Raw genomic sequence first — 25,407 nt, 5'->3', positions numbered from 1 at the left:
ATTCCACACTTTTACTTCCCGTCATGCAAACAACCTTTATACGCAAGCCCATTATATAAGTTCGTAGGTGTCGTCAATGTTCCCGGCAGTGTGTTCATTCTTCAGGCCTGCATTGGGAGAACTGGAAGGGGGCTTGACAGTCTCATAATAATAATCAGCATCCGCGGTGAAGGTTATGGAGTTCCCGGGGGGGGAAGGGATGGCAGGTGGCTTAGCCAATCTGGAGTCTTGAAGTGTCAAACACCTTTTTTTCCACCCTTTCACTCCCCCTCTCCACCCCCCACCGAGGAAGGAAAAGGGGAAGGTGCATGATGGAGGTTTGGTGGTGATGGTGGAGTTGGGTTGGGGGGTGGTCGAGGGGCAGCAAAGGCTCTTGGGGGGGGGGGGGGGGGGGCTGAGCGATTCCCGCGGGAGCGGTTACCATGGCGGTGGTGGTTAGTGTCGGGGCGAGCCCCTTAATGAGGTCACAGAGTGCCATAGCGCTCTCTCTCTCTCTCTCTCCCCCCCTGCCTGCCTGCCTACGCAAATAAACCACCTTCACCTTAGGTACGGAAAAAAAAAAAGGAAGAACGCCGGAGCGCTATATATTTGTGCACGGCCACTACATGGTAATTATAATTGTGTCTCGGAGGAAAGGGCAGCGTGTGTGCATACAGTTGCGTGTATTTGCAGAGCTCACGTGGGATATGGGCCTGTATAGTATGGTTGTTGTGCAAAGCTGCCGTCGGATATGGACTGACTGGCATTGACAGAGTCACAGATGTTGGACCGAGGATAGTGTGGTTTTGATCTTTGGAACTGGGGAAGAGAGTCGTCTCACACGGTAATATCTCTCTCGGGGCTGTTGTCTGGCTATCGGTTCTTTCACTGCTTACTGCTCTTGAGAATAAAGGAAGTAGGGGCTCAAGTATGTCTTCAAAATGTCTTCAAAATCCTGACAGTTTTCTGAAAACACCTTATGTTTCTGTATCAGTGGTTCTCAATATTTCATGTCAAGAACCCCAAAAATGTGATGTTAATATGCCTCCGCCGAGTCCGCCCCCCCATCTGAAAACATGTTGTTCCAGGGACCTCCCCAGGAGCAAAGATTTGAGTTAAAATGTTCACTCTGTAATAATATATATTCAAAGATTTGAGGCACATTTTCACGATTTTTCAAAAATAGCAGACCTACAAGCTCGTAGCGCGCCACTCGGTGGCGCGCTATGAGCTTGTAGATCTGCTATTTTTCAATAGCTAAAAGTATAACTTAACGCTTAAAACACCAAAAGGGGTTCCCGCCCAAAAATGGGTTAATACTACTTATTCGGTATGAATGCTGTATTTCTGAGTACTCTTCTTCCTGACATTGGCAGGTCTCACCAATATCCATGTAAAAAGAAGAGCATCAGTATTGGTGCACAACACAAAAAAAGCTGTATATTCCACCGTCAACTAAAGCCATTTCCTCACAGGAGCCCTGTTCTTACTTGGTTTTCTCCGTCACCTTGCATGTGCAAAGCTCTCACACTTCTTCACCAAGGTGTAGTGGCGCTTGGCAGTGGTGGTGGACGGTGGTGAGAGCGTGGCAGAGGGTTAAATTATAGATACACACCTTTCCCTTCCTTCTCCGGGGTCGGGATGGAGGGAACCTTCCGGCAGTGAAGGAGTGAAGCGGTGAAGTCAGTCACGCAGGGGGCATTTACATAATAGTCCTGCAGATCCATGCTAATTCATACCATTCCTTATAGCAAACAACTGCACCGCCAGCACAGTTAAGCCATTTTGGGCGGGAACCCCTTTTGGTGTTAGCATTGTGTCATGCTTTAGCTATTGAAAAATAGCAGACCTACAAGCTCATAGCGCGCCACCGAGTGGCGCGCTACGAGCTTGTAGGTCTGCTATTTTTAAAAAATCGAAGAACGACTGACAGAAACATAGCTTTTTCAGAAAACTGTCGGGATGTAGAAGACATTTTTAGAATCTGATCTCAGGTCAGAATGGGTTAAGTATGCATGAGGTCCACAGGAGAGAGGGGGGGCGGGGTGAAGAAAGGAGTGAGGGAGAGGGAGGCGAAGGAATAAAATACGACGGGATGAGGAAGACCACAGCCAGACAGAGAAGAAAGGGGAGAAGGTCGGGGGGGAAGCGATTGGGGAGGAGGTGGGGAGAGAGGTGAGGAGAAGATGAACAGAGCGGGAGGGAGAGCAGGAAGAGGAGGAGGAGGACGAGTGGACGGAGATAAAGAAGTGTAGAGATGGAGATGTGGTGGTGAGAGGAGGACGAGTCTGAACAGGGAGTATGTATATTTTTAGAATCCACACACACACACATGCACACGCACGCACGGATATACTTTAATTCATGGATGTCTTTGAAGCCAGCCTTCAGTCGTGGTGGACTGACCCAGAAAAATGAAAAGGTGTAATATGAGAGAGAGAGAGAGAGAGAGAGAGAGAGAGAGAGAGAGAGAGAGAGAGAGAGACAGAGAGAGAGAGAGAGAGAGAGAGAGGAGGGGGTGTAGGGGGGGGGGGGTTGGATATTGAGGCTAATGGCACCTGGAGTCAGTATATTGTGAGACGGCTCTTGAAACAGATGGCTGTCTCTCATATATATAGTACGCAGCCTGCAGCGTAGCATACTCCTCCTCCGTGTAGGAACTGACGCTTGGCGAGGAGGTCGTCGTTAAAACAACACAGTTACGTAAGGAGAAAACTAATGAATGCGTTCCCTATAATAAGCCGGAGTTCTGTTCTGTTCTTGCACCTCCTCCTCCTCCTCCTGACGTTCCCACTGTAGCTCCACATATCGCCGTTGACACCAGTGTGAACCGTGTGTTGTTATTTGTCAGAAAGCCAATGCGTTCATGATGTATTTCCCACAATCACTGGCAGAAACCTATTATCTTCTTCATAGTTAAACTTTTTACGTTTTCTTTTTTTTCCTTTTGTAAATGAATGCCCTACTGCTTCACCATATAGGCACACAATTTCAGAGAATAGCGGATATACAAGCTCACAACGCATCGAAAGGCAACACGTTGTGAGCTTGTATGTATACTATAGATCTGCTAGTTTTGGACTTAACAAGGTTTTTACTCGACAGCAACGGTATAGTATCAGTAAGAGAAGCACGCATCCACCTGGGTGACGTCAGACTGCTGGGCGAGCGCTGGCGCTTTGGCATGGGGGGGGGGGGTCAGAACAACATATGGATTGCATTATGTACTGGCCATATATGGAGCTTGTCCTGAGTGTACAGGGTTTGATGAGGTCAGATGAACATATTGAATGTCAGAACAGGTCAGCTCCATATATGGAGATCCAAGGGCGGCAGCGGGGGCAGTGTCTTGAGTGTACAGGGTGTGATGAGGTCTGGCCATATATATGGAGCGTGTCTTGAGTGTACAGGGTTTGATGAGGTCTGGCCATAATATGGAGCGTGTCTTGAGTGTACAGGGTGTGATGAGGTCTGGCCATAATATGGAGCGTGTCTTGAGTGTACAGGGTTTGATGAGGTCTGGCCATAATATGGAGCGTGTCTTGAGTGTACAGGGTTTGATGAGGTCTGGCCATATATATGGAGCGTGTCTTGAGTGTACAGGGTTTGATGAGGTCTGGCCATAATATGGAGCGTGTCTTGAGTGTACAGGGTTTGATGAGGGCCCAGGTATTGGGCCGGGCCTTAATTTCCGGGCCTGTTGAGAACTCTAGTTTTCGCCGGCTGCCAGTTTTGGAAGAAAGCTTGGCTGAGTAGGTTTACTAGGCTAGGTTACAAAGACCTTCATAAGCGTTCTGCATCATTCACAATGCTTTATAAACCGCTACTTTAAGTAAAGTGTTTCTTTTCTTTCATAATTCCTTCCTAATGAGAGCCCTCGGTGCCTCGGTTCCACTCTGATTACACATTGCTGCGTTGAAGAGCACTGATCACACTTATTATAGCCTACTGTATCCAGTCCCACTGAGAAATATCCACTCCTTCCACTAAACATTGATTAACTGTACTGTCAATCATTGCACAACCTTCTGTTACAACCTTGCTGAAAAAGTGCATTTATTGTGTATTTTATCGGGTAGAGAGAGGCCATCTGGTAATCAAGACAGTCACCGGTTCACCTCCCATCCTGTTGAACTGCCCTTGAGCAAGGCATTTAACCTCTTAACAGCTCTCCCCTCGTCAAGCAGTGGTGCAAGTACATTTAAGTAAATGTACTTGCACCACTACAATTTGAGGTATTTGTACTTTACTTGAGTATTTACAATTTCCAATACTTTGACTTCTACTCCACTACATTTCAGATCCAAATATTGTACTTTTACTCCACTAATATGTTTCTAAACCTTAGTTACTACTTACTAGTTACTTTATAGATTGTGTTAATTATTACAAAACATACACTGACCACTTACGTAAATACATTTTGTCCTTTTGAAAATAGCAGATCTACAAGGTCACAATGCATCGCGACTCGCAATGCGACGCATTGTGACCTTGCAGATCTGCTATCTTCAAAATACTTTCATATGGGACATTCTGCATACGAGTACTTTTACTCTTGGTACTTTAAGTACATTTTGATGACAATACTTTTTGCACTTTCACTCGAGTGCATTTTGAATTCCAGACATAGGAACAATGCGAACTCGTACTTTTTCCACCACTGTCATCATCATGACCATATGAGCATCGATCAGCTTGGGTGGAGCCGGAACAGAGTTTGTGCTTTTGTCTGGGTAATGACAGTGCTGCGAGGTGTAATGGCCTTGTTGTGTTCGGACCCTAAAATAAAGTGTTCCCAAATGTTGTAGGAGAAAGAGGTCTGTGTGGCGGACTTTATTTCTGCTGCCGCCTTTGGGCCCAGTTTAACTGGTTGGTTAAATGACGGTCATAAAAGCACGGCACAACTCACTTTGAAGGGATTATTTTGTCCGTGTCCTCTGGGGGGACAACAGACAGACGTGTCTAAACAAAATGTCTTCATTTGCATGACAGCCTGTAGATAGAAATGACTTTTAGGGACGACTTTTTTTGTTTTCTTTCGCGCCGACGACGATTCATGCCGAAGATTAATGCCAACTATTTTTGGATCATTAATTATAGCAATTGTTTATGCGGCTTGCTGTTGTGTGGGTATTTTTGGGGAGGTTGACTAGCAAGGACGTCGGACGACAATGATGCCTTTTGATGTCGCTGGCGTTCACACCATGTTCACATGTGGAGCATCCAAAAAAAAACTCCCGATCTCTCCTCAATTAGCCTATTATTGCGTTCAGTGGTGGAAAAGTAAAAGTATCAATACTGCAATGTAGAAATACTTAAAGGTATTAATAATATCACTTATTTTTAATCCTCCCTACTATAGTGTGCTGACCATATAAGGAGTTCCTCCCTGTCCCCAGTGAGCCCCTAGGGTCAAAAAACCCTAGTTTCAGTTTTGGTGGCGGGTGGCAAAACCGTCATCCAATCAGGATGAGTGGGGCCTTCCTCCAATCATGATCGAGTGGGGGCGGGCCTTGGTGCACATGCTGTTGGCCTGTTGCACTTCCCCCCACTGTAGAGCGTGCATGTGCACATTTTGTTACCGGGGCGGACTGGGTGGTTTTCCAAATCACCCAAATCACTGAATGCTCCTTTAAATACAAGGTACAAAAGTATTGGTATCAATATGTAATTGGGAAAACATCCACCAGTATTCTCGGCTGTCCGTCGCACACGGCACATACCGTTCCGAAAAAAGGTCAAAACTAATGGAGTTTTCATTTTTTGGGGTTTGAACAGACAACTGGGCCAAAGGACACAGGTTAACGAGCTACAAAATGTATTCTCCATCGCTTTGTGTGATGCGTTGTTAGCTTGTAGAGCTACGTTATCTTTTAGGTCTTTGAGGCAAAGCAACATAAATTAGGATTACTGTACCAGGTTAAACTCTAACCTCCTAGGGGGGCTACATCGCTGGGCTGTCCAACATGATTTATCTATCAGGGGATGGCAGTCTAAAGTTGTCTTTGGATTCAAATGGGACATTTTTCACCAGGGTCGTCCCAGTTTAGCGAGCTCGGCTCCCTCTTTTTTCCTCGTGGCCCGTAGCTATAAACGTTAGCACTGTGGAATGCAATTCCTTTCGGGCCTTCTTTTAATGAACCCCAAGCATTGTTTTTTAATTCACTTTGACGGGAGATAAACAAGGAACAATCCAGATGATATTAGCAAAATAGCTCTTAACCCGTTTTGACCTGAGATCAGATTCTAAAAATGTCTTCTACATCCCGACAGTTTTCTGAAAAAGCTATGTTTCTATGTCAGTCGTTCTTCGATTTTTCAAAAATAGCAGATCTACAAGCTCATAGCGCGCCACCGAGTGGCGCGCTATGAGCTTGTAGATCTGCTATTTTTCAATAGCTAAAGCATAACATAATGCTAACACCAAAAGGGGTTCCCGCCCAAAATGGGTTAAAGCGACTGCATCGCTTTACTCGGAAGAGCCAGGAGGGTGGAGTTTTTAACCACATCAGGGCAAAAACCAACGAAACCACACACATTCTCATACCCAGACGCATTCCGCACTTAAATACCGTTAAATACTAATCTTCCTCTCCTCTTCACTCGCGTTCGCCGTCTTTCACGTGCGAACTCGCTCGGCACGATGCTACGCAGCTTACTCACTCTCTCTGTGTCTCCGCCCCCCTCTCTCTCTTTAGAGCGTCTCCAGCAGCAGCAGCCCTAACTGCTCCCGGATAAATCTTTATTTGGCCCAAAACAGGGGCCTTGAAAGCAGTAAATTTTCTCCCAAGGCATGGAGACATTAAACATATATTTCCTTTGATCTTCCATCCATCCACAACACAGACGCTAGTGATATCAGTACAGTAGTCACGACCACACCAAAGTCTATACAGCTGCATGCGAAGTGAAGTATGAGCGGCGGCACACTGTTCATTACTGTATGTTTTCCTCCTGGCCTCGGGGCAGCGAAGATGTGTTGGATCATCTTTGGTGAATGTGAACTTCACATCTTTACAGTGGAGCGGACACGTGGGATGTGTGTGTGTGTGTGTGTGTGTGTGTGTGTGTGTGTGTGTGTGCGTGTGCGAGCGCATGCCTCAGTGCATTTGAAAGTACATGTGTTTGGTCCGTGTGTGTGTGTGTGTGAGAGTGGCTCAAAGTCTCTTGCTGCCTGCAGACTGAAATCCTGATATATCTCCCCCGGCCAAAGCTGTGAGTTGTTGGATATTGACACGTGGGATGTTGTGTGTGTGTGTACTGCCTCAGTAAGTTTGAAAGTACATTTTCACGTGTGTGTGTGTGTGTGTGTGTGTGTGTGTGCGTGCGTGCGTGCGTGACTGCGTGTAAGTAGGAGAGTGCCTGAAAGTCTCTGCCCGAAGACCAAAAGTCTGTTATTATCTCCCACGGCTAATGCCTTATAGTGGTGGTTAGGATGTTTGATTTTAGTGATCCCCGATCCTGAGTGTTACGCATGGCTCCCTCAGTCTCAGCTCAGTCTGTATGACAAATAAAATGGATTGACTCTTTAGTCTGAGTTACAAATGGATTAATTAACAGAGTGCAACACTGGTGACTTTACCGTAACACCGGTGATTTTACTGTCATTGCAAGACACACGCAACGCAGCGTTTCCTTTCTCAGCAGCAGCAGAATCTAACGCGTGTTTGCATCTATGACTCACGAGGTAGTGATGTGAATTAAGAGCCATTATCGTGTCAGAGGGAGTAGCCCGCTGGTTAACTGTACTGATTGCCTGCAGAAAGCAACTCCCGCCATTTTGGATCTGTCACTAAAACCCAGCTGCTATGGGGATGACTTAATGATTCTTTCTTTTCATGAATGAATTATTAATTAGAGTTGTTCCGATACCGATACTGGTATCGGTTACTCGGGCCAATACCACCCTCAAGTACTCGTACTCGGTATACTCGGAACCGGGCCCCGATACTTTGACCCGAGTACCAAAACATCCAATTGACACTAGGCTGAACGAATGCAATGGGAGCAAGTCTGAGCAAGTTTGCACTGCAGCAAATCGCCAAAAAGCAGCCGATCTAAAAGCATAAATTACAACAATGATTTCCCTGCAAGTAAGAGAATAAAGAGATCCATCTGCATCTATGAGAAAAAAATGGTAAAATAAGTGGTTACTCAACAAAACAAAACTAAATGTAAATAGTGTAAATGGCAGATCGATAAGCTCACATATTTATTTTGCCATTCTTTGTATGACAAAGTATACGTCTTTTATTTAGGTTCAAGAACCAATTGTGCTATGTGAACGTAAATGAACGTGCGCACGTGCATGGGTGCGTGTATGTGCATGGGTGCGTGTGTGTGTGTCCTACGCACTGCACGTGTGCGAGGCCGGTGTAATGTGGCGGAGCTTGGCTTACTAGAGAGAGTAATAGCTGCAGCAGCACACAGTAGTGAGGTTAAATAATTGATGGAGGGAGGGAGGAGGACACTCCGAGGTGTATTTTGCATGGTGCAGTGTCAGCTGAAAAACACGGGGCTCTCTCTCCCACGGAACTCAACGGTTAACGCCACCACCTCAAACGCTCACAGCTTTATAAGTCTCTGTAGAGGCAAGAGAGAGAGAGAGAGAGAGAGAGAAGGGGGGACATCATTATAATGTTAAATTCATTAATTTATTCATCCGGGGAGGTTTTGCCGCTGAGCTCGTATATTACGCAGCGAAAGAGAAGAGCGTTCGTTTAACCCCATGTTGGGCGGGAACCCCTTTTGGTGTTAGCATTATGTTATGCTTTAGCTATTGAAAAATAGCAGATCTACAAGCCACCGAGTGGCGCGCTAACGAGCTTGTAGGTCTGCTATTTTTGAAAAATCGAAGAACGACTGACAGAAACAGCTTTTTTCCGAAAAACTGTCAGGATGTAGAAGACATTTTTAGAATCTGATCTCAGGTCAAAATGAGTTAACTCTGGGAGTTTTAGGGATGGACCCGTACGGGGTGGTAGGTAGCGCTCTCGGAGTTAAAATAACGCTGCAGATTTTTACTGTGGCGTGCTCTTCTTACGGCACGACCTTATCCCATTGTTCACTTGGCAGATATTCCACAGGCTTTTCTATTAATGTTGCCCACCGAGCACTTTTCAGAGGATTAAATGCCTTGCTCAAGAGTGCCATTGATTTTGTCATTGATTTGCCCCCGCACCGATTTCCACATATGCGATTCGAACCCATGACCCCCACACACACTGACTGTTAAAAAAACACATTACATTCTCCCCACATAGGAAAAAAGACTGTTTGTGCATTTGAATCATTGAGCTGAACATCTTCATGCTTTAACTTCTTGCTAGCGCTAGCGCCTCAGTGGCCTCAATGGACTTTTTATTGTATATCTGTATATATCTTTGAACATATCTTTGTTTTAGACATATTGCTGTTGTCAAAACAAATGTCTACAAGCTGTTGGGTATTAATCTTGCGATTTGCGATACCATCATACAGCACATTATAACATAGGCCTTTAACTTAGATGGGAGACCTACCTGGAAAACCCAAGTTGCAGCGAGACATGGTCTCAGTGGGCCTGACCAGTAGGGAGTTAACCAGGAGCTTTCCATCTGATCCTAAAAACAGCTGTCCCGATACAGTGGAGAGAGAGAGAGAGAGAGAGAGAGAGAGAGAGAGAGAGAGAGAGAGAGAGAGAGAGAGAGAGAGAGAGAGAGAGAGAGAGAGAGAGAGAGAGAGAGAGAGAGAGAGAGAGAGAGAGAGAGAGAGAGAGAGAGAGAGAGAGAGAGAGAGAGAGAGAGAGAGAGAGAGAGAGAGAGAGAGAGAGAGAGAGAGAGAGAGAGAGAGAGAGAGAGAGAGAGAGAGAGAGAGAGAGAGAGAGAGAGAGAGAGAGAGAGAGAGAGAGAGAGAGAGAGAGAGAGAGAGAGAGAGAGAGAGAGGTTGCAGTCCAGTTGGATGAGAAGGTAAACCCTGAGGTCCTGACTCACTGCGGCCATTAAACATCCAGTGGCACTTGTCTCAAAGAGCAGGGCTTTCCCCCCCAGTGTCCTCCTGGCACAAATTTTTCCCAACCTGGCTTTCTCCATCTGGCCACATAATCCTCCCCCAGTGCAACTGGCTCATTGATTCCCTATCCCCATCCGCCCCCAAACTCCAGGTGTGGCGAGCGTTCCGGTGCAAAAATGTCTGCCGTGCAAGGCGCGCATCACCCAGGTGGTGTGTGTGTTGAACAAACATTTAAACATTAAAAGTCCATGGACTCGCCTCCCCCTGGCCAGCCGGGGCGCCTGATGGAGGGGAAAGGAACTGGTTGGAATAACGTGTTCCTACCACGCGCTACGTCCAACCAGGGAAACTCCCCCCTGTCAGGTGTGAAGGAGCAACTTGGACACTCAGGCATGAAGGAAGCATGACTTCAAGTCCGTTGCTCTCCCCATGTCCCCCATATATGGGGACTAGGTTGGCGGAGGGTGTGTAGAGCCCAGGATCACATTAGACAATTGACACAGGGGTGAAAAATGGGTTACAAAATCGTGGGATAAAAATTATTTAAAAAAAAAAGAAGTCCATGGACTCATGGCTGCTACATGACGTCACGAGTGGTGGTGGTCTTTTACGTCATTACAAGTCCATAGACTTGGCTGCCATACGTCATTTCTGCAAGCCAGAATGGACTAGTGCCCCTCAAAAAAACATTACTTCTGTTACTGCTGTTGCTAATGAGCCCTTTCTTTTCTAATGTCAGACACAAAACACCCGGCCTTTTCAGGAGCCGTCCGAGGACACGTCCGAACCGGTGAACATTATCAATTAGCGTTTTCCTTCACCAGCCGGGCCTGTGAGAACCCGCAGCGGCCAGGGGAATGACGAGTGGGTTTTTCATGAATCGATTAGCCTCCCTGCTAACGGTACCGGAATGCTAAACACCTCTCTCTCCATCTCCTCTCTCTCCCCTCGTCTCTCTACGTCTCTCCTGGGGGAGGACTCGGGAGGCTGTTGCTTTTAGCGAGAATTCTTTCCCCGTCGAGGTGCTAATAGCAAGAGGAAACTGGCGTTGCGTGTGTGATCCCAGGCCTGCTTTAGACACACTTCAGCATGTCTGTTCTGTGACTGTTGACGGCTGTCTGTCTCTGCCCTCTGTCGGGTGTTTGGTTTACTCGGTGCTTCTCCCTCTGTACTGTATACACCAAATTGGATCTACAGTTGGGTGCCACCGATATTGTCCCTTATCATTTGACCCATTTAGGCCTGACCTCAAAATTTAAAAAAATCCTTCTAAATCCTCCAGTTTTCTGAAATAAATATTTTCACGATTTTTCAAAAATAGCAGACCTACAAGCTCGTAGCGCGCCACTTGGTGGCGCGCTATGAGCTTGTACATCTGCTATTTTTCAATAGCTAAATTATAACATAATGTTTAAAACACCAAAAGGGGTTCCCGCCCAAAATGGGTTAACTGTCCTTTTGCGCAGATCACGCAAACCTCAGCAAAAAGAAAAGGACAATATCGATGGCCTCCAACTGTACGACCAATGCAAGGGTCACGTCCCCCAGAATAGGGCATGCTATGATGATTCAAGTGAAGTGGTTAGAGCTGCTATGGTGGTTTTTTTTACATTTCTCAGTCCCACCGTATGTGTGTCTTATGTATGTAGTTGCATACATAACCAATTTAGGCCTGACGTCGAAATAAAAAAAAAAGTCTTGTGCTGCGTTTTCACGATTTTTCAAAAATAGCAGACCTACAAGCTATGAGCTTGTAGATCTGCTATTTTTCAATAGCTAAAGTATAACATAATGCTTAGTTAAAACACCAAAAGGTCCAGAATGGGATAGACACAAACATAGACACACGTGTCCGTATGTGCATGCATGCTATTGTTTATAATTAATGATATGATTTGTCTGTCTGTCTGTCTGTCGCTCTCCGTGTCTGCCTGTCTTCCCCTCTGTCTGTCTCTCTGTGAGTCTGCCTGCCTTAGAGATAGGGTTAGTATTAAGGTTGGTAATGGTCGAACTAACGGGATGTCGTATACCAATGCCATGCTATACCAGTATATTTCGGCCGGCCATTGTAATCCAGGTGTGGGGTAGCATCAGGCCTGTGTGTGTGTGTGTGTGTGTGTGTGTGTGTGTGTGTGTGTGTGTGTGTGTGTGTGTGTGTGTGCGTGTGTGTGTGCGTGTGTGTGTGTGTGTGTGTGTGTGTGTGTGTGTGTGTGTGTGTGTGTGTGTGTGCGCGTGTGTGCGTGTGCGCGTGCGTGCGCGATTTGGAAGAGGTCCACCGCGGGCCCCAGGCTACATGCACTAAGTGCTGTCCAACAACAATAGCTCCTGTAATTGCGTTGGAGCTTCATGTTAGCAGCCGGGGACTAGCAGCAGCAGAGGAGAGGCAGCGCTGTGCTGTGCTGTGCCCCCAAGGGGAGGGCCATAAATCAGAGCCCCACATGGGTTGCACTTCCTCTGGGCTTGGAGAGAGAGAGACAGACGCCCCCTTGCCCTTCCTCCTCCACTGAGATTCCTCCACTATACTTCAGCATTGTTTACTCTACCGTCGGAAAGAAAAACAAAAGGCCCTGACGCTCCTCTCCAAAAGCATGACCGTGGCAGAGCATCGGTCTGGCCGATATATCGGCCATTATATCGCCCTTATTCTTTAATGACGTCGGTGTCAAACAGAAGGCCGTGGACGTGATTTTAACCACTTTCGACCTGGTGTCTCTATTTGTCAATGTCATTATTTACACATAATTTCAAAATGACTAAATCTGCCAGTAACCCTAAACCTTGTAGATAGGCTATTCTGTGTGTGTGTGTGTGTGCGTGTGTGTGTGTGTGTGTGTGCGTGTGCGTGCGTGCGTGCGTGCGTGCGTGCGTGCGTGCGTGTGTGTGTGTGTGTGTGCACGCGCTGAAAGATGAGCTGAGGCTCTGAAGGGCACCCACTCATCTCTGGCATGTCGCCCCACAAAAGGCCCATTGTTAGGCTGAGGAAGAGTTGTGTGTGTGTGTGTGGGTGGGTGGGTGTGTGTGGGTGTGTGTCACTATACACATAAGCATGCTGGTAAACAAACAAAAGAATTGTATACATAAAGGAGGCGGTATATATGTCTGTACATGTAGTGTAGTGTGTGTGCGTGTGCGTGTGCGTGTGCGTGTGCGTGTGCGCGTGTGTGTGTGTGTGTGTATAGATTCCTATATGTACTATATACTGTCACACTGTGTGTTTGTGTATGCGCGTGCGTTGAGACACCCTGCAGCCAGGCAGAACCATCATTGTGTGTGGGCGTGCGTTGCGGCATGCTCTCTGAGGCGCTCGGTTTACGCCGTGATTAGCTGTGGCTTTTTTTTTGCTCCCCCCGATTTTGGGCAAAAAAAGATACGTTCAGCCGTACGTTGGGGTCCTTGACATGAAAACGTTTGGGAACCATGCACTGCACTAACCCCACCGTGTATGTTAACCAGCTGCATGCCGTTAGCACCAACCTTACTTAGTAGGCGGACACGGCTCCAGAAATCCATTTCCCCTTGGCTTTCTTTCCTTTTTTGTCCGTTACCATTTTTCGTCTGGCAGCAGAAATGAGCTTTGAAACTTTCTGGAGACGGTGCACCGTGTAAAGAATACCGTTGCCAGTATATTTGTTTTATAGCAGCCAGAGGAACGCACGGCGAGTTTAGAAAACTGAGATTTGCGATTCAACGGTTGGATTCTCAGCAGAGTGCTAAAAAACGCCAAGATCCAGCAGTGAGCATATTCTGACGGATATATGAAAAAAGGTAGCAGATCTCAAATGTCTCTGAAGACAAGGAGGACAAAGGAACTCGCAATTTACTTTTTATTTATTTGGCTCGCGTCACAATTGCAAAACACGCCGCTCGTGCATTTCAGCAACGCTTACGTTTGTTTTGTTTTTCTGCGATGTGAGCCAACAAGTGAAATGGGAGAGTAGCTTTGTCTTCCTTGGCTCGGGGAATGTGAGACGTTCTTGCCTTTCTTATGTGCTGCCTTTCAAATAACTGCTGCCACTTTAACCGCACTTACACCCATGAATACTTCATCGACCGTAAAATGCATAACATCCAACAATTAAAAGTATGACATAATGCACAGTTTTTTGGAGAATGCATCTGCAATCACAGTTAGACCGTATCTAACAGGTGTGAAGTAAAGCCTCACAGCTAACTTGTATATCAATCGATTTGATCGTGCATTTAATCGGGTATGGGATATTAGCCAAAGATATGTCAATATTGTGCAACCCTAGCACAGAGACATGGCATCGCACCACACCACAACACCGCCGTTCACATTCATGTCACGAGTCTCTGTCGTCTGTGGCGGCCTCCTCTCTCTCTCCATACAGCTGTGCTGCACTCTCTCTCTCTCTCTCTCTCTCTCTCTCTCTCTCTCTCTCTCCCTCCCTCTCTCTGTCTCCCTCTCTCTGTCTCTCTGTCTCTCTCGCTATCTTTCCCTCTCTTTTGTTCTCGTCTTTTTAATTAAAGTGTGCATAACCACACTACACTACACGGTAGACATATCAATGAGCACCACAGGAATATGTGCGTTGCGTGCGTGTGTGCGTGCGTGCGTGCGTGCGTGCGTGCGTGCGTGCGTGCGGAGGGATAATGGCAATTTGGATGAAAACAAAGAGAGGAGTTGTGGGATATCAGCGAGCAGTCTGTCTAATTACAAGGTGCTGAGATAAGCAACGCAGCGACCAGATCAGGATGTTAAAACACACTTGCACACTAACTAGGGAGGAGAAAACTGCTTTCGTGTGAAAAGAGCCCTTATCAAAAGATAGCCACGGCCACAGATAATTTTATAATTTCTGAAAAACAAAATACTGGGTTTTGTATAAGAGCACAAGCTGGGTGTCTTATACTCTTAACCACTTGATCCATATTCTGGGGGAGAAAAGGCAGAAATAGGCGATCTACAAGCTCACAATGTGATCTGGCTCTGTGCGATCTATAGGAATAACACCTACCGTTTCAGACATTTAACCACTTAACCCATTTTGACCTGAGATCAGATTCTAAAAATGTCTTCTACATCCTGACAGTTTTCTGAAAAAGCTATGTTTCTATGTCAGTCGTTCTTCGATTTTTCAAAAATAGCAGACCTACAAGCTCATAGCGCGCCACTCGGTGGCGCGCTATGAGCTTGTAGATCTGCTATTTTTCAATAGCTAAAGCATAACATAATGCCATAAATAACACCAAAATGGGTTAAACCCCTCTATTCGGACCAACTTCGACCAATTTCTTTCCGTCTCTACACCAAAAGCCGATCTACAAGCTCAAACGAGCGAACGTTCCCGACCAGACCAGAATAGGTGTCTAAATAAACAACATTACGGGCTGTTTTGACCGTGTCTGTGCCTTTCAAGACGTTTTCCCGTCGAGGAAATTACCGGAGTCGCGAGGGTGCAGGTGTCAGGACGAAGCCAGGGCTTGATGGATTGACGTCCGCAGTGCTCATTAGCGAGTGCGTTTGTTCTACAAAGCTTCTTGTGAGAACACCTGAAAGAGGCTCGAGATCACACAAAGAAAAACAACCGCCTTCTGACTGACATGCCAAAACATGAAAGGGTTGTTTTTTCCTCTTTTTGGTCTACATAAATGCAGGGATTCCCAACCTGTGGGGCCGACAGAGGACCACTGGTGGAAGATACTGCAAGAAGTGGGCTGCCCAATAATTGCCAAAACACTTAATGATAATTTCATTATATATGATTACGTAATAGTAGTTCCATAGATCAGTGGTTCCCAAAATGGGGTCCGGGGACCCTCAGGGGTCCTTGAGGGAGTCCCAGGGGGTCTCCAGTTAAATGACATGGACCCTTATGGGTCTGTAACTCTGAGAGTTTACAAATGGAACCAAATGGACCCTGACGGGTCCATACGGGTCTAACGGATCAATTTGGTTCCATTTGTACACTCTCAGAGTTAAATTAACATTGATTTTACAATATAAATTGGGGATCCCAGAGATAGAAATGCCATTAAATGGAAAGAAGACAGTGTGCGGGATTCTTTTTTCTCTACTTCTCATTTCCAGTTATCCGACGCACCTGTCAATTGTAGGTGTGCAGAAGGACTTTTTCTTATATTTCAATGAAATTGAAATGAAACGGGTTGAGAATCACTTAAAACTCTTCTCTTATGGGGGTTCCCTGGCATATATCTTCACATCCGCGGGATAATTAGTGTTAATTTGGGGGTCCTTGACATGAAAAGGTCTGGGGACCTTTTACCCATAGATAAAATAAACAAGCTCTGAGAATACATACGACCCATCTCGTCATCACTTACCATGGTAACCAACTGTCTGCCTATACAGTGGTCAGATGGGTGGGCCATGAACACTGTGATTGGAGATGTTCAAGTGGGCCCTGAACCTGAACCAGAAAATGTTGAGAGCAAACATGACACAATGTAATCTAACCTTCGTTTCCCCGTTTGTGTTTCTACAGATCGCCAAGCCACCCCGCGTGAAGACTCTCCGGCCCCTCGCTGCCCAATCAGGGCCTCGGGTTTACGGCCAGGTCAAAGGTCAGCTCCGCCCCGCCCCGCCGCCGCCACCATCCCGACCGGAGCCAAGATGGCCGCCACCAGCGGTGTCCCAGGTCCCTCCCTAGCGGCCCTGCTGGCCATCGGCACCGTGTCGCTGCTCCTCGCTGGATCTCATGCCTTATGTAAGCACACTATCACTGTTAACGTCACGGTGTTGTAGAGCTCTTCCTTATGTGGGTAATATGTGTTTTCACTTTCAGATATTTTACTATTACAAAGTGTCCGTGATGTCACGGACACTGGTCTCACTTCCTTCCTGGACTACAAATACCATAATGCTTGGTGCACTGGACCCCACCTTGTGGAGAGGGTGGAGGGCTGTCTTACTGAGACAACATGTAGTCCATACAGGAAGGAAGTGAGACCAGTGTCCGTGACATTACAGACACTTTGAAATACTAAAATATAAAAAAAAAAAACATAAGCCAAGGAAAGTGTTTCTTGTCTCCCAAACATAAGATCTGGTTGCAAAAGGTCCCTTTAACTAACTAGAGCTCTTCAAGACACACTTTGTTGAGGTCTATCTACTGTACCTGCATGGGGTACTTTGTAGAGCTCTACTTTAGATGCTTTGTGGAACTCTTAACTAGGGCTCTAGCAAAGAATGAGGTGCTTACTTTGCACGGCTCTAACCGTGGCACTTTGGACTATAGCTGGCCTTAACTCTAGACTCTCAGGTATTTCGTAGCGCCACATGGGCGACGCGTTGTAAAGCTTGTAGATCTGCTATTTTCGAAAGATTTGTATACATTTTGAAATGGTATAGTGAGTATGGTGCTTTTTACTTTTGGCACATTTCGATGCCAATACTCGATATACGATACTACTTTTACTCGAGCAAATTACTCGAATACCAGACTTTTACTCGTAACAGGGTATTTCTACATGGTGATGTTGATGCGTTGACTTAATCCATTGAGACCTGGAACGCATCCATGTCACGTTAGCGTTTAACCACATTAACCATTAACCCATTTTGTGTTTTAAACATTATGTTATAATTTAGCTATTAAAAAATAGCAGATGCGCTATGAACTTGTAGGTCTGCTATTTTTGAAAAATCGTTAAAATGTGCCTCAAATCTTTCCGAAAATTGTCATGATTTAGAAAACTTTTTTTTTAAATTTCGACGTCAGGCCTGAATGGGTTAAGTAAAACATGCGAGTAGTCCTGTCACCACTGATCTTAAGCCGTTCCAACGCTGACTGCAGTGAACTCATCTCACCCCGTGTTGCTGTGGTGGTGAGCGTGTGGGTGAGGTGAGTTCAGCACATTTCACGTCTCGTCTCGATACGGGACACGCATCCTAAAAATGGAAGAAACCACAGGAGAACAAATGGGGTTGTTTGCGAGCGAGCTGCAGGAGTCCAACATCCGTGTTCTGTTCCCAGGACTGCACTGTTGGTGGTGGTTGCAACTGGTACGTGGGAATACGAACGAATGAATGGAACGGGCCAACGGGGACAAAACGGAGAGGGCAGGGCCACCTGTGGTTAGAAACCCATGGAGAGACGGACTGACGGAGAGAGACAGAGAGTGAGACAGATAGACAAGAGGCAGAGACAGAGAGAGACGGAGACAGAGAGAGAGGAAGATAGACAGAGACAGAGATACAGAGACAGAGAGAGAGGAAGAGAGACAGAGATACAGAGACAGAGAGAGAGGCAGATAGACAGAGACAGAGATACAGAGACGGAGAGTGAAACAGACAGAGATACAGAGACAGAGAGTGAGACAGATAGACAAGAGGCAGAGACATAGAGAGAGGCAGACAGAGAGAGAGGCAGAGAGATGGAGATAGAGAGTGAGACAGATAGACAAGAGGCAGAGACAGAGAGAGACGGAGACAGAGAGAGAGGCAGACAGAGACAGAGAGACGGAGACAGAGAGTGAGACAGATAGACAGAGGCAGAGACAAAGAGACGGAGACAGAGAGAGAGGCAGATAGACAGAGAGTGAGACAGAGAGAGAGGGATACAGAGAGAGAGGCAGATAGACAGAGACAGAGTGAGACAGATAGACAGAGAGAGAGGGAGACAGAGACAGAGGCAGATAGACAGAGAGTGAGACAGAGAGAGAGGGAGACAGAGAGAGAGGCAGATAGACAGAGAGAGAGGGAGACAGATAGACAGAGAGAGAGGGAGACAGAGACAGAGGCAGATAGACAGAGAGACAGAGTGAGAGGCAGACAGAGAGAGAGGCAGATAGACAAAGAGACGGAGACAGAGAGAGAGGCAGATAGACAGAGAGTGAGACAGAGAGAGAGGGAGACAGAGAGAGAGGCAGATAGACAGAGGCAGAGACAGAGAGAGACGGAGACAGAGAGTGAGACAGATAGACAGAGGCAGAGACAGAGAGAGACAGAGACAGAGACAGAGAGACAGACCCTCCCTACCTCCCGGGCTGGATGGAAATACCCGAACAATAGTGTCTTTAAATAAGAAAAAATAGGTTGCACATCAGCAATGGGTTTTCTCAGTGGAGTTCTAGACCCAAAATCCAGTATATCCCAAAAAAGCACATCCATAAATGGAGGGCAAAGTAAATACTCACATTTCCACCTTTTTATTGGCACAAACCAATAAACGAACGCGTACGCATTTGGGCTGTCCGTTTGTTTATTGGTGTGTGCCAATGTGAGGACTGTGCGTGTCTCCAGTGTATTTATTCAAGTGCACAATGAGACCAACACCGGACGGGGGGGCAACTATATCTTGCTCAATCAGACTTAAACGGTACTGTTTTGCTCGTGGCATTGTGTGCCTCTATAAATGTCATCCCCTCTTGACTCGCCAACCCAGCCACAAAATCACAGCCTGCCTGGCTGCCACCAACAATAAGTTCATGTCGAGTCAAGTTGAACCATCTTTATTTGCATAGCTCATTTTACAAAAACAACACGAGTTGATCCAAAGTGACTTTCCAATCAAGAGAAACCACATAGGCAACACAGCTGTAAAATCCTTAGCAGTTTGACTCCATAAAAAGCTTTACCCGCATTTTTAATCAAATATTCTACGATGCCGAGATTGTTTTATTACCTTTTAGAGCATACGCTGAAGTATTTGCAGCTTTCAACGACGTAAATCCGGCTCCAATGCTGCGGTCACGTGGGCAGATACAAAGATACGGTCTACCATTAATTTTCAATGGAAGCCAGCGACGTGAAGATGCAAAGATACAGTCTACCATTCATTTTCAATGGAAGCCAGCGACATGAAGATGCAAAGATACAGTCTACTATTCATTGTCAATGGAAGCCAGCGACATGAAGATGCAAAGATACAGTCTACCATTCATTTTCAATGGAAGCCAGCGACATGAAGATGCAAAGATACAGTCTACCATTCATTTTCAATGGAAGCCAGCGACATGAAGATGCAAAGATACAGTCTACCATTCATTTTCAATGGAAGCCAGCGACATGAAGATGCAAAGATACAGTCTACCATTCATTGTCAATGGAAGCCAGCGACATGAAGATGCAAAGATACAGCTGATGTTTGTAGCTGCTGCAAAAAAGTTGAGCTAGTTTCAACTTCAGCTACAAACATACAACGCTGCAAATATGCTGTGTAGCTTTGTATCTTTGGAGCTTTTGCATCTGCCTGTGTTGAACGCAGCATAAGGAAGACGCAACGTCCGTCACCCCTGTGACATAAGACATAATGCGAAGACCAGTATTTTATTTGGATACCAAGTCTCTCCTGAAATGCCCAGGCATTGTTCTCTCCGATCAAACATCCAGTGTCTATCTTGATCTATATTGACATCAAAGCGAGAGAGGTGCGGCGTTGTGTTCCACATAAAGACCCCAGTTGAGTTCCTCTTTTTTTGTTTTGTTATTAATGTCGTGGCTTTAAAAATAAACAAACAGCTTCGGTCTGACAAAGAGACAAACTAGGAAATCACAAGACGGTTGGGATGTTTTTATTTTTTCTCCCAGAAAGACAGATGGTTATTTAATTTCATGGGAGGACAGTCAGACACCCGTTCACCTTAGTAGGCCCTCTCTCTTTCTCTCTCTCTCTCTCTGGAATGAGACGGTTTGGCTTTGCTCGCTGCATCCACGCACTGACGTCAGTTCTACAGTTATAGTCGCTGAGCTCAAGATTCGTGAAGACGTGCAATACTACTGCAATGTGAATTATAATGAACGTGATGTCACGCTATGGTTAACCACGGCTATAATCAAGGGCACTCAAATGTACACATTTACAAAGATTGTGCACTCCTGTGACTGACACTGTGCGCACGCACGCACACACGCACGCACACGCACATAAATGGACACGTGCATGGCAGACATTCATAGAAAGATGCACACCCAACTACACAGATGTATTGCATTGTTTGTTGGACACACACACACACACACACTCACACAGACACACACACACACACACACACACACACACACACACACACACACACACACACACACACACACACACTCACACTCACACAGACAGACAGACAGACAGACAGACAGACAGACAGACAGACAGACAGACACACACACACACACACACACACACACACACACACACACACACACACACATGCTTTCAAAGACACATATAGGGCCTACACAACATGTGACACAATAGAGGAAGAGGTTTGTTAGAAGCAGGATTTTTTTCCGTGGGCTTTTTTCATATTTTGATTAAAAATGTCTCCTCCTCAATGTGATTTATGAGAGAGAGAGAGAATGCTTTTAGCCAAAACTGTGTATGTGCGTGCCTGTGTGTGTGACTGCGTGCTGCGTGTTGATGAAAAGAGAGAGAGACTAAAGCAGGAAAGCCTCCTTGTCCCCTCCAGATCAGGTGGGACTGGGTATATAATTGGAAGGCTGCACCCCTGGGCTAACTCTTAAGTCTAAATGTACGCAAACGTTCATCAAATTGTCTGTGTGCATTTGAGCGTGTGTATATGTGTCTGTGTGTCACTGTCAAAGAGAAAGAAAGAGAACCCCAGACACTATTTCTGTGTGTGTGCGTGCGTGTGGGTGCGCGTGTGTGTGCATGCATGCGTGCGTGTGTTTGAAGAGTGCAACTGTATGGATCTCTGGGAGAGAAGGCCCTTTTCCACACAGCATGTTCAGGGAGGGAATGGCACGCCATTATTCCACCCCGTTGTTCTGTAGCAAAGGTACCGTACGCACACAGAATGGGTCACCATTGTTGCTCCACCGTTAAGTCTGTATGAAAGTGGCTAGAGAGGGAGAGAGAGAGAGAGGGGGGAGACACAGACAGAGAGAGAGAGAGAGAGAGAGAGAGGGGGCGATACACAGACAGAGAGAGAGAGTGAGGGAGACACAGACAGAGAGAGAGAGAGAGAGAGGGGGAGACACAGACAGAGAGCGATAGAGGGAGGGAGACACAGACAGACAGACAGACAGACAGACAGAGCGGGAGAGCGGGAGAGAGGGAGAGAGGGAGAGGGAGACGGACAGACAAAGAGAGGGAGACAAGACAGACAGACAGACAAACAGATCTCCATATTTGAGAGGAGAAGCCAGAAAGTGGCATACAGGTGTGTGTGTGTGTGTGTGTGCGTGTGCGTGTGCGCGTGTGTGTGTGTGCGTCTGAGAGAGTTTGATGTATGACAGGCCAGGTAGGATTTGGCCTTACCCCTAACCGCACCCCTCATCAGATGCAAGACTGAACCAGCCCTAGAATCCCAGCTAGAAGATTGCTTCCCCCTCTGGTCACTAATTACGCTCTTTTGTCAAGTTACAAGCATTTCAAAATCCACCCCTAGACCGCCTTGTCGCCTCCGGGGGACGGGGGCGTGTCTACCCAGATCTAAAATAGTTGTACCTCAGGGGGAGCGTAAATGTGCTCATCAAGTTTCACTGCAAGCCGTCTATAGTAGAATTACATGACAGTGTATCTTATGTGATAGTAGTGGGCCTCGGGTTGGCGCTATAAAAGGTAAGGTCATGAGATCACCAAAATCCATAGGGTTATCTACCTTCCGTGGAGCGTACATACAGTACAGTACACTCTGCAACAATCCGTTCGCTAGATTTTAAGGGGGCGACTGTGGCTCAGGAGGTAGAGCAGGTCGTCCAATGATCCATGGGTCGGCGGTTCGAATCCCGGCTCCTCCTGTCTACATGTCGAAGTGTCCTTGGGCAAGACACTAAACCCCAAATTGCTCCCGATGTGCTGGTTGGTACGGTACCTTGCATGGCTTCCGCCGCAATCGGTGTATGAATGGGTGAATGTAATGCACAATCTATGTAAAGCGCCTTGGATAAAGGCACCATTTACCATTTACCATTTAAGTTATCCTGAGTGCTAGTGGACGATTTGGCCTAATGTTGGCGCTATAGGATAGCACTCGATTGAAAGCAGTGGGTTTCAATCGAAACCTAGTAGCTTATGTGCATTCGCCCCAAAACTAACATACAGTGGTCTGCACATGACTGTCTCATAGTTAGCCCCAAATTCCCAAGCTTATATTGACAGTTTCTAACTGATTCCAACTGTAGTTCAAGGTACTGTATGCTTTGTCTCCTATAGCATCATGGGATACATGTAGCCCTCACTGTAAAACAGGCTCAGGCTTATACCTGTGGGACCAATAATGGCTTAATCTTGTTCATGTATGTTAATGGAATAATAAAGAAGCAGGTAGTTTTGTATATACAGATATCTTTTATTTTTTTCTTACATCAACCAATCGACACAAAGACATCTGATTAACGACGTATTATTATTATTATTAGTATTATTATACTTCATGAAAAACTCCATGAAGCACCGTGAACTTGTAGATCTACTAGTTTCACTTTGTTTTATAATCATTCATGAATCGTTATTCGAGCCCAAATGTTTGGAACCTTTGATCTGAAGTGGTCCCGCCCTGGTCCAGCCCCCCTACGGGCAGGGCCGGCTCCAGGATTAAATTAAGTAAATTAAGTCGAAAATGTCGAGGGGGCACATTAAGTGTTGTTATTTTTTATTTGATACAGCTATTGCGTTGTTAAATCTGGAGTTGTGGTCTCCTCTTCGATGCGAGAACGAATGTTACCTTGAATTGCAGTTGTAGACAATAGACACCAGCTTGAATAGCCTATACTAATGAAATAGTGTTGCTTAGCACACTTCATTAGTATTCATTGGCAGGTCTATTGTTAGGTTAAGGTGTGAATTGCCTCGAAACGGCGGCTTACAGCCAGCCATTATCACCTCAAGAAAGACAATAGCAACGCATTCCTCAGACATTAAAAAGGAGGAAAAAAAGGAATTATATAAAAAGAATAATAAAATAAAAACACACTTCTCATATGAGGGGTAAAAGATGTTGGGCTAAGGGGTAAAAATAGCCCTTTTGACCCCCCCCCCCCTGTGGCGCTGAGCCAAGCCTACCGGGAGGAGGAGTGACTTGAGTGAGTATCTCATCACCTAGGCTCTGCCGCTCAGGCTCTGCGTTTGTTCTGCACCATTTGTCTCTTAAGACGCAGCTTAGAGGAGCATTAGGAAAACAAAACCAAGAGCAGTTCTCTGGATAAATAAACCTAGAAGAGAGGAGGCCTGCCCTTAGGGTTCCACGTTTCTAAATATGCTGCAGTGTGTGTGTGTGTGTGTGTGTGTGTGTGTGTGTGTGTGTAGCTACAACTTTCCCATTGTTTTCATTGGCTTTGGTCCCGTTTTCCATCTCTCTCTCTCTCTCTCTCTCTCTCTCTCTCTCTCTCTCTCTCTCTCTCTCTCTCTCTCTCTCTCTCTCTCCAGTACATGCACATCACAAGTGATATCTCATATCTCACCCATTGCTTTTGGCCGGAAGGAACAACAACAATCACTCAGAGCAGCGCTTAGATACAGCACAGACTAGCGCTCTCTCTCTCTCTCTCTCTCTCTCTCTCTCTCTCTCTCTCTCTCTGTCTCTCTCTCTCTCTCTCTCTCTCTGTCTCTCTCTCTCTCTCTCTCTCTCTCTCTCTCTCTCTCTCTCTCTCTCTCTCTCTCTCTCTCTCTCTCTCTCTCTCTCTCTCTCTCATTGTCAGTTTGAACCCATCTATGGAAGGTTTGATGAAGGGAGGCGTTCGCCTCCGCCCAATCAAAAACCTCCTTATTACAGGATGCCCCTATTCTTAAGTACACAGTAAGCTCTTAAAAGTCTAACAACACATTTCAGCCCTCACACGCTCTTCTCTACAGCACTAGTTCTCAAACCTTTTTTTTACGTAAAAGACCCTGAAATTGTTTGTCTGCAGGCCCCCCCATCTCAAAAGATGTAGTGGCCCCGCACTTCTAGAACCACTGCTCCAAGAGAATTACATTTAAATTTTAAAACCCATTTAGACCCGAGTTAAAAACATTCACTTTGAAAGAATATATATTCAAAGATTCAAAAATAGCAGACCTACAAGCTTGTAGATCTGCTATTTTTCAATAGCTAAAGCATAACATAATGCTAACACCAAAAGGGGTTCCCGCCCCAAAATAGGTTAAAAAAACAAAACGTGCACATCAATACTTTGTGTAGCTTGTCACCTCGTGTTCGGGAGCAGAGAACAACACTGCCCACCATCCATCAAGACCCCTTGAAATGTCATTCACATTCCCACTAATGTCTAATCACATCTAATGTAGTTTGATCTAATCTGATGTAATCTAACGTAATGTTGTTAGGCCAATCTAATTCCTAACATAATAGCACATATATACCGGTAAGTCCACAATCAGCCCAGCCATGAGACATGAACGCAATATTATTATATGAATGTAATGAAACGCTTAAGTCTCTTCTGGCAGAAAGGCCACTGTGAGTTGAACCGAGACCACACCTCCATGATGTGTGATGATGGCACAAGTCTCGCTCGTTTCTGAGGAGTTCGACGTCGGATTGGGCATAGTT

General features: G+C 46.0%; 1 protein-coding gene across 1 annotated transcript in view; it reads left to right on the top strand.

The window, feature by feature from the left end:
* Positions 1–25,407, top strand: part of ptprsa (protein tyrosine phosphatase receptor type Sa) — a 270,699-nt gene that overhangs the window by 54,680 nt on the left and 190,612 nt on the right. The window contains 1 exon segment of the mRNA XM_079505556.1: positions 16,440–16,661. Within this exon segment, the coding sequence (XP_079361682.1) occupies positions 16,568–16,661 (94 nt within the window). The 5' untranslated portion in view covers positions 16,440–16,567.

This window comes from Electrona antarctica, assembly GCF_951216825.1.
Source record: "Electrona antarctica genome assembly, chromosome: 7".
NCBI lineage: Eukaryota > Metazoa > Chordata > Actinopteri > Myctophiformes > Myctophidae > Electrona > Electrona antarctica.
This window is presented reverse-complemented; position numbering and strand designations above follow the sequence as displayed.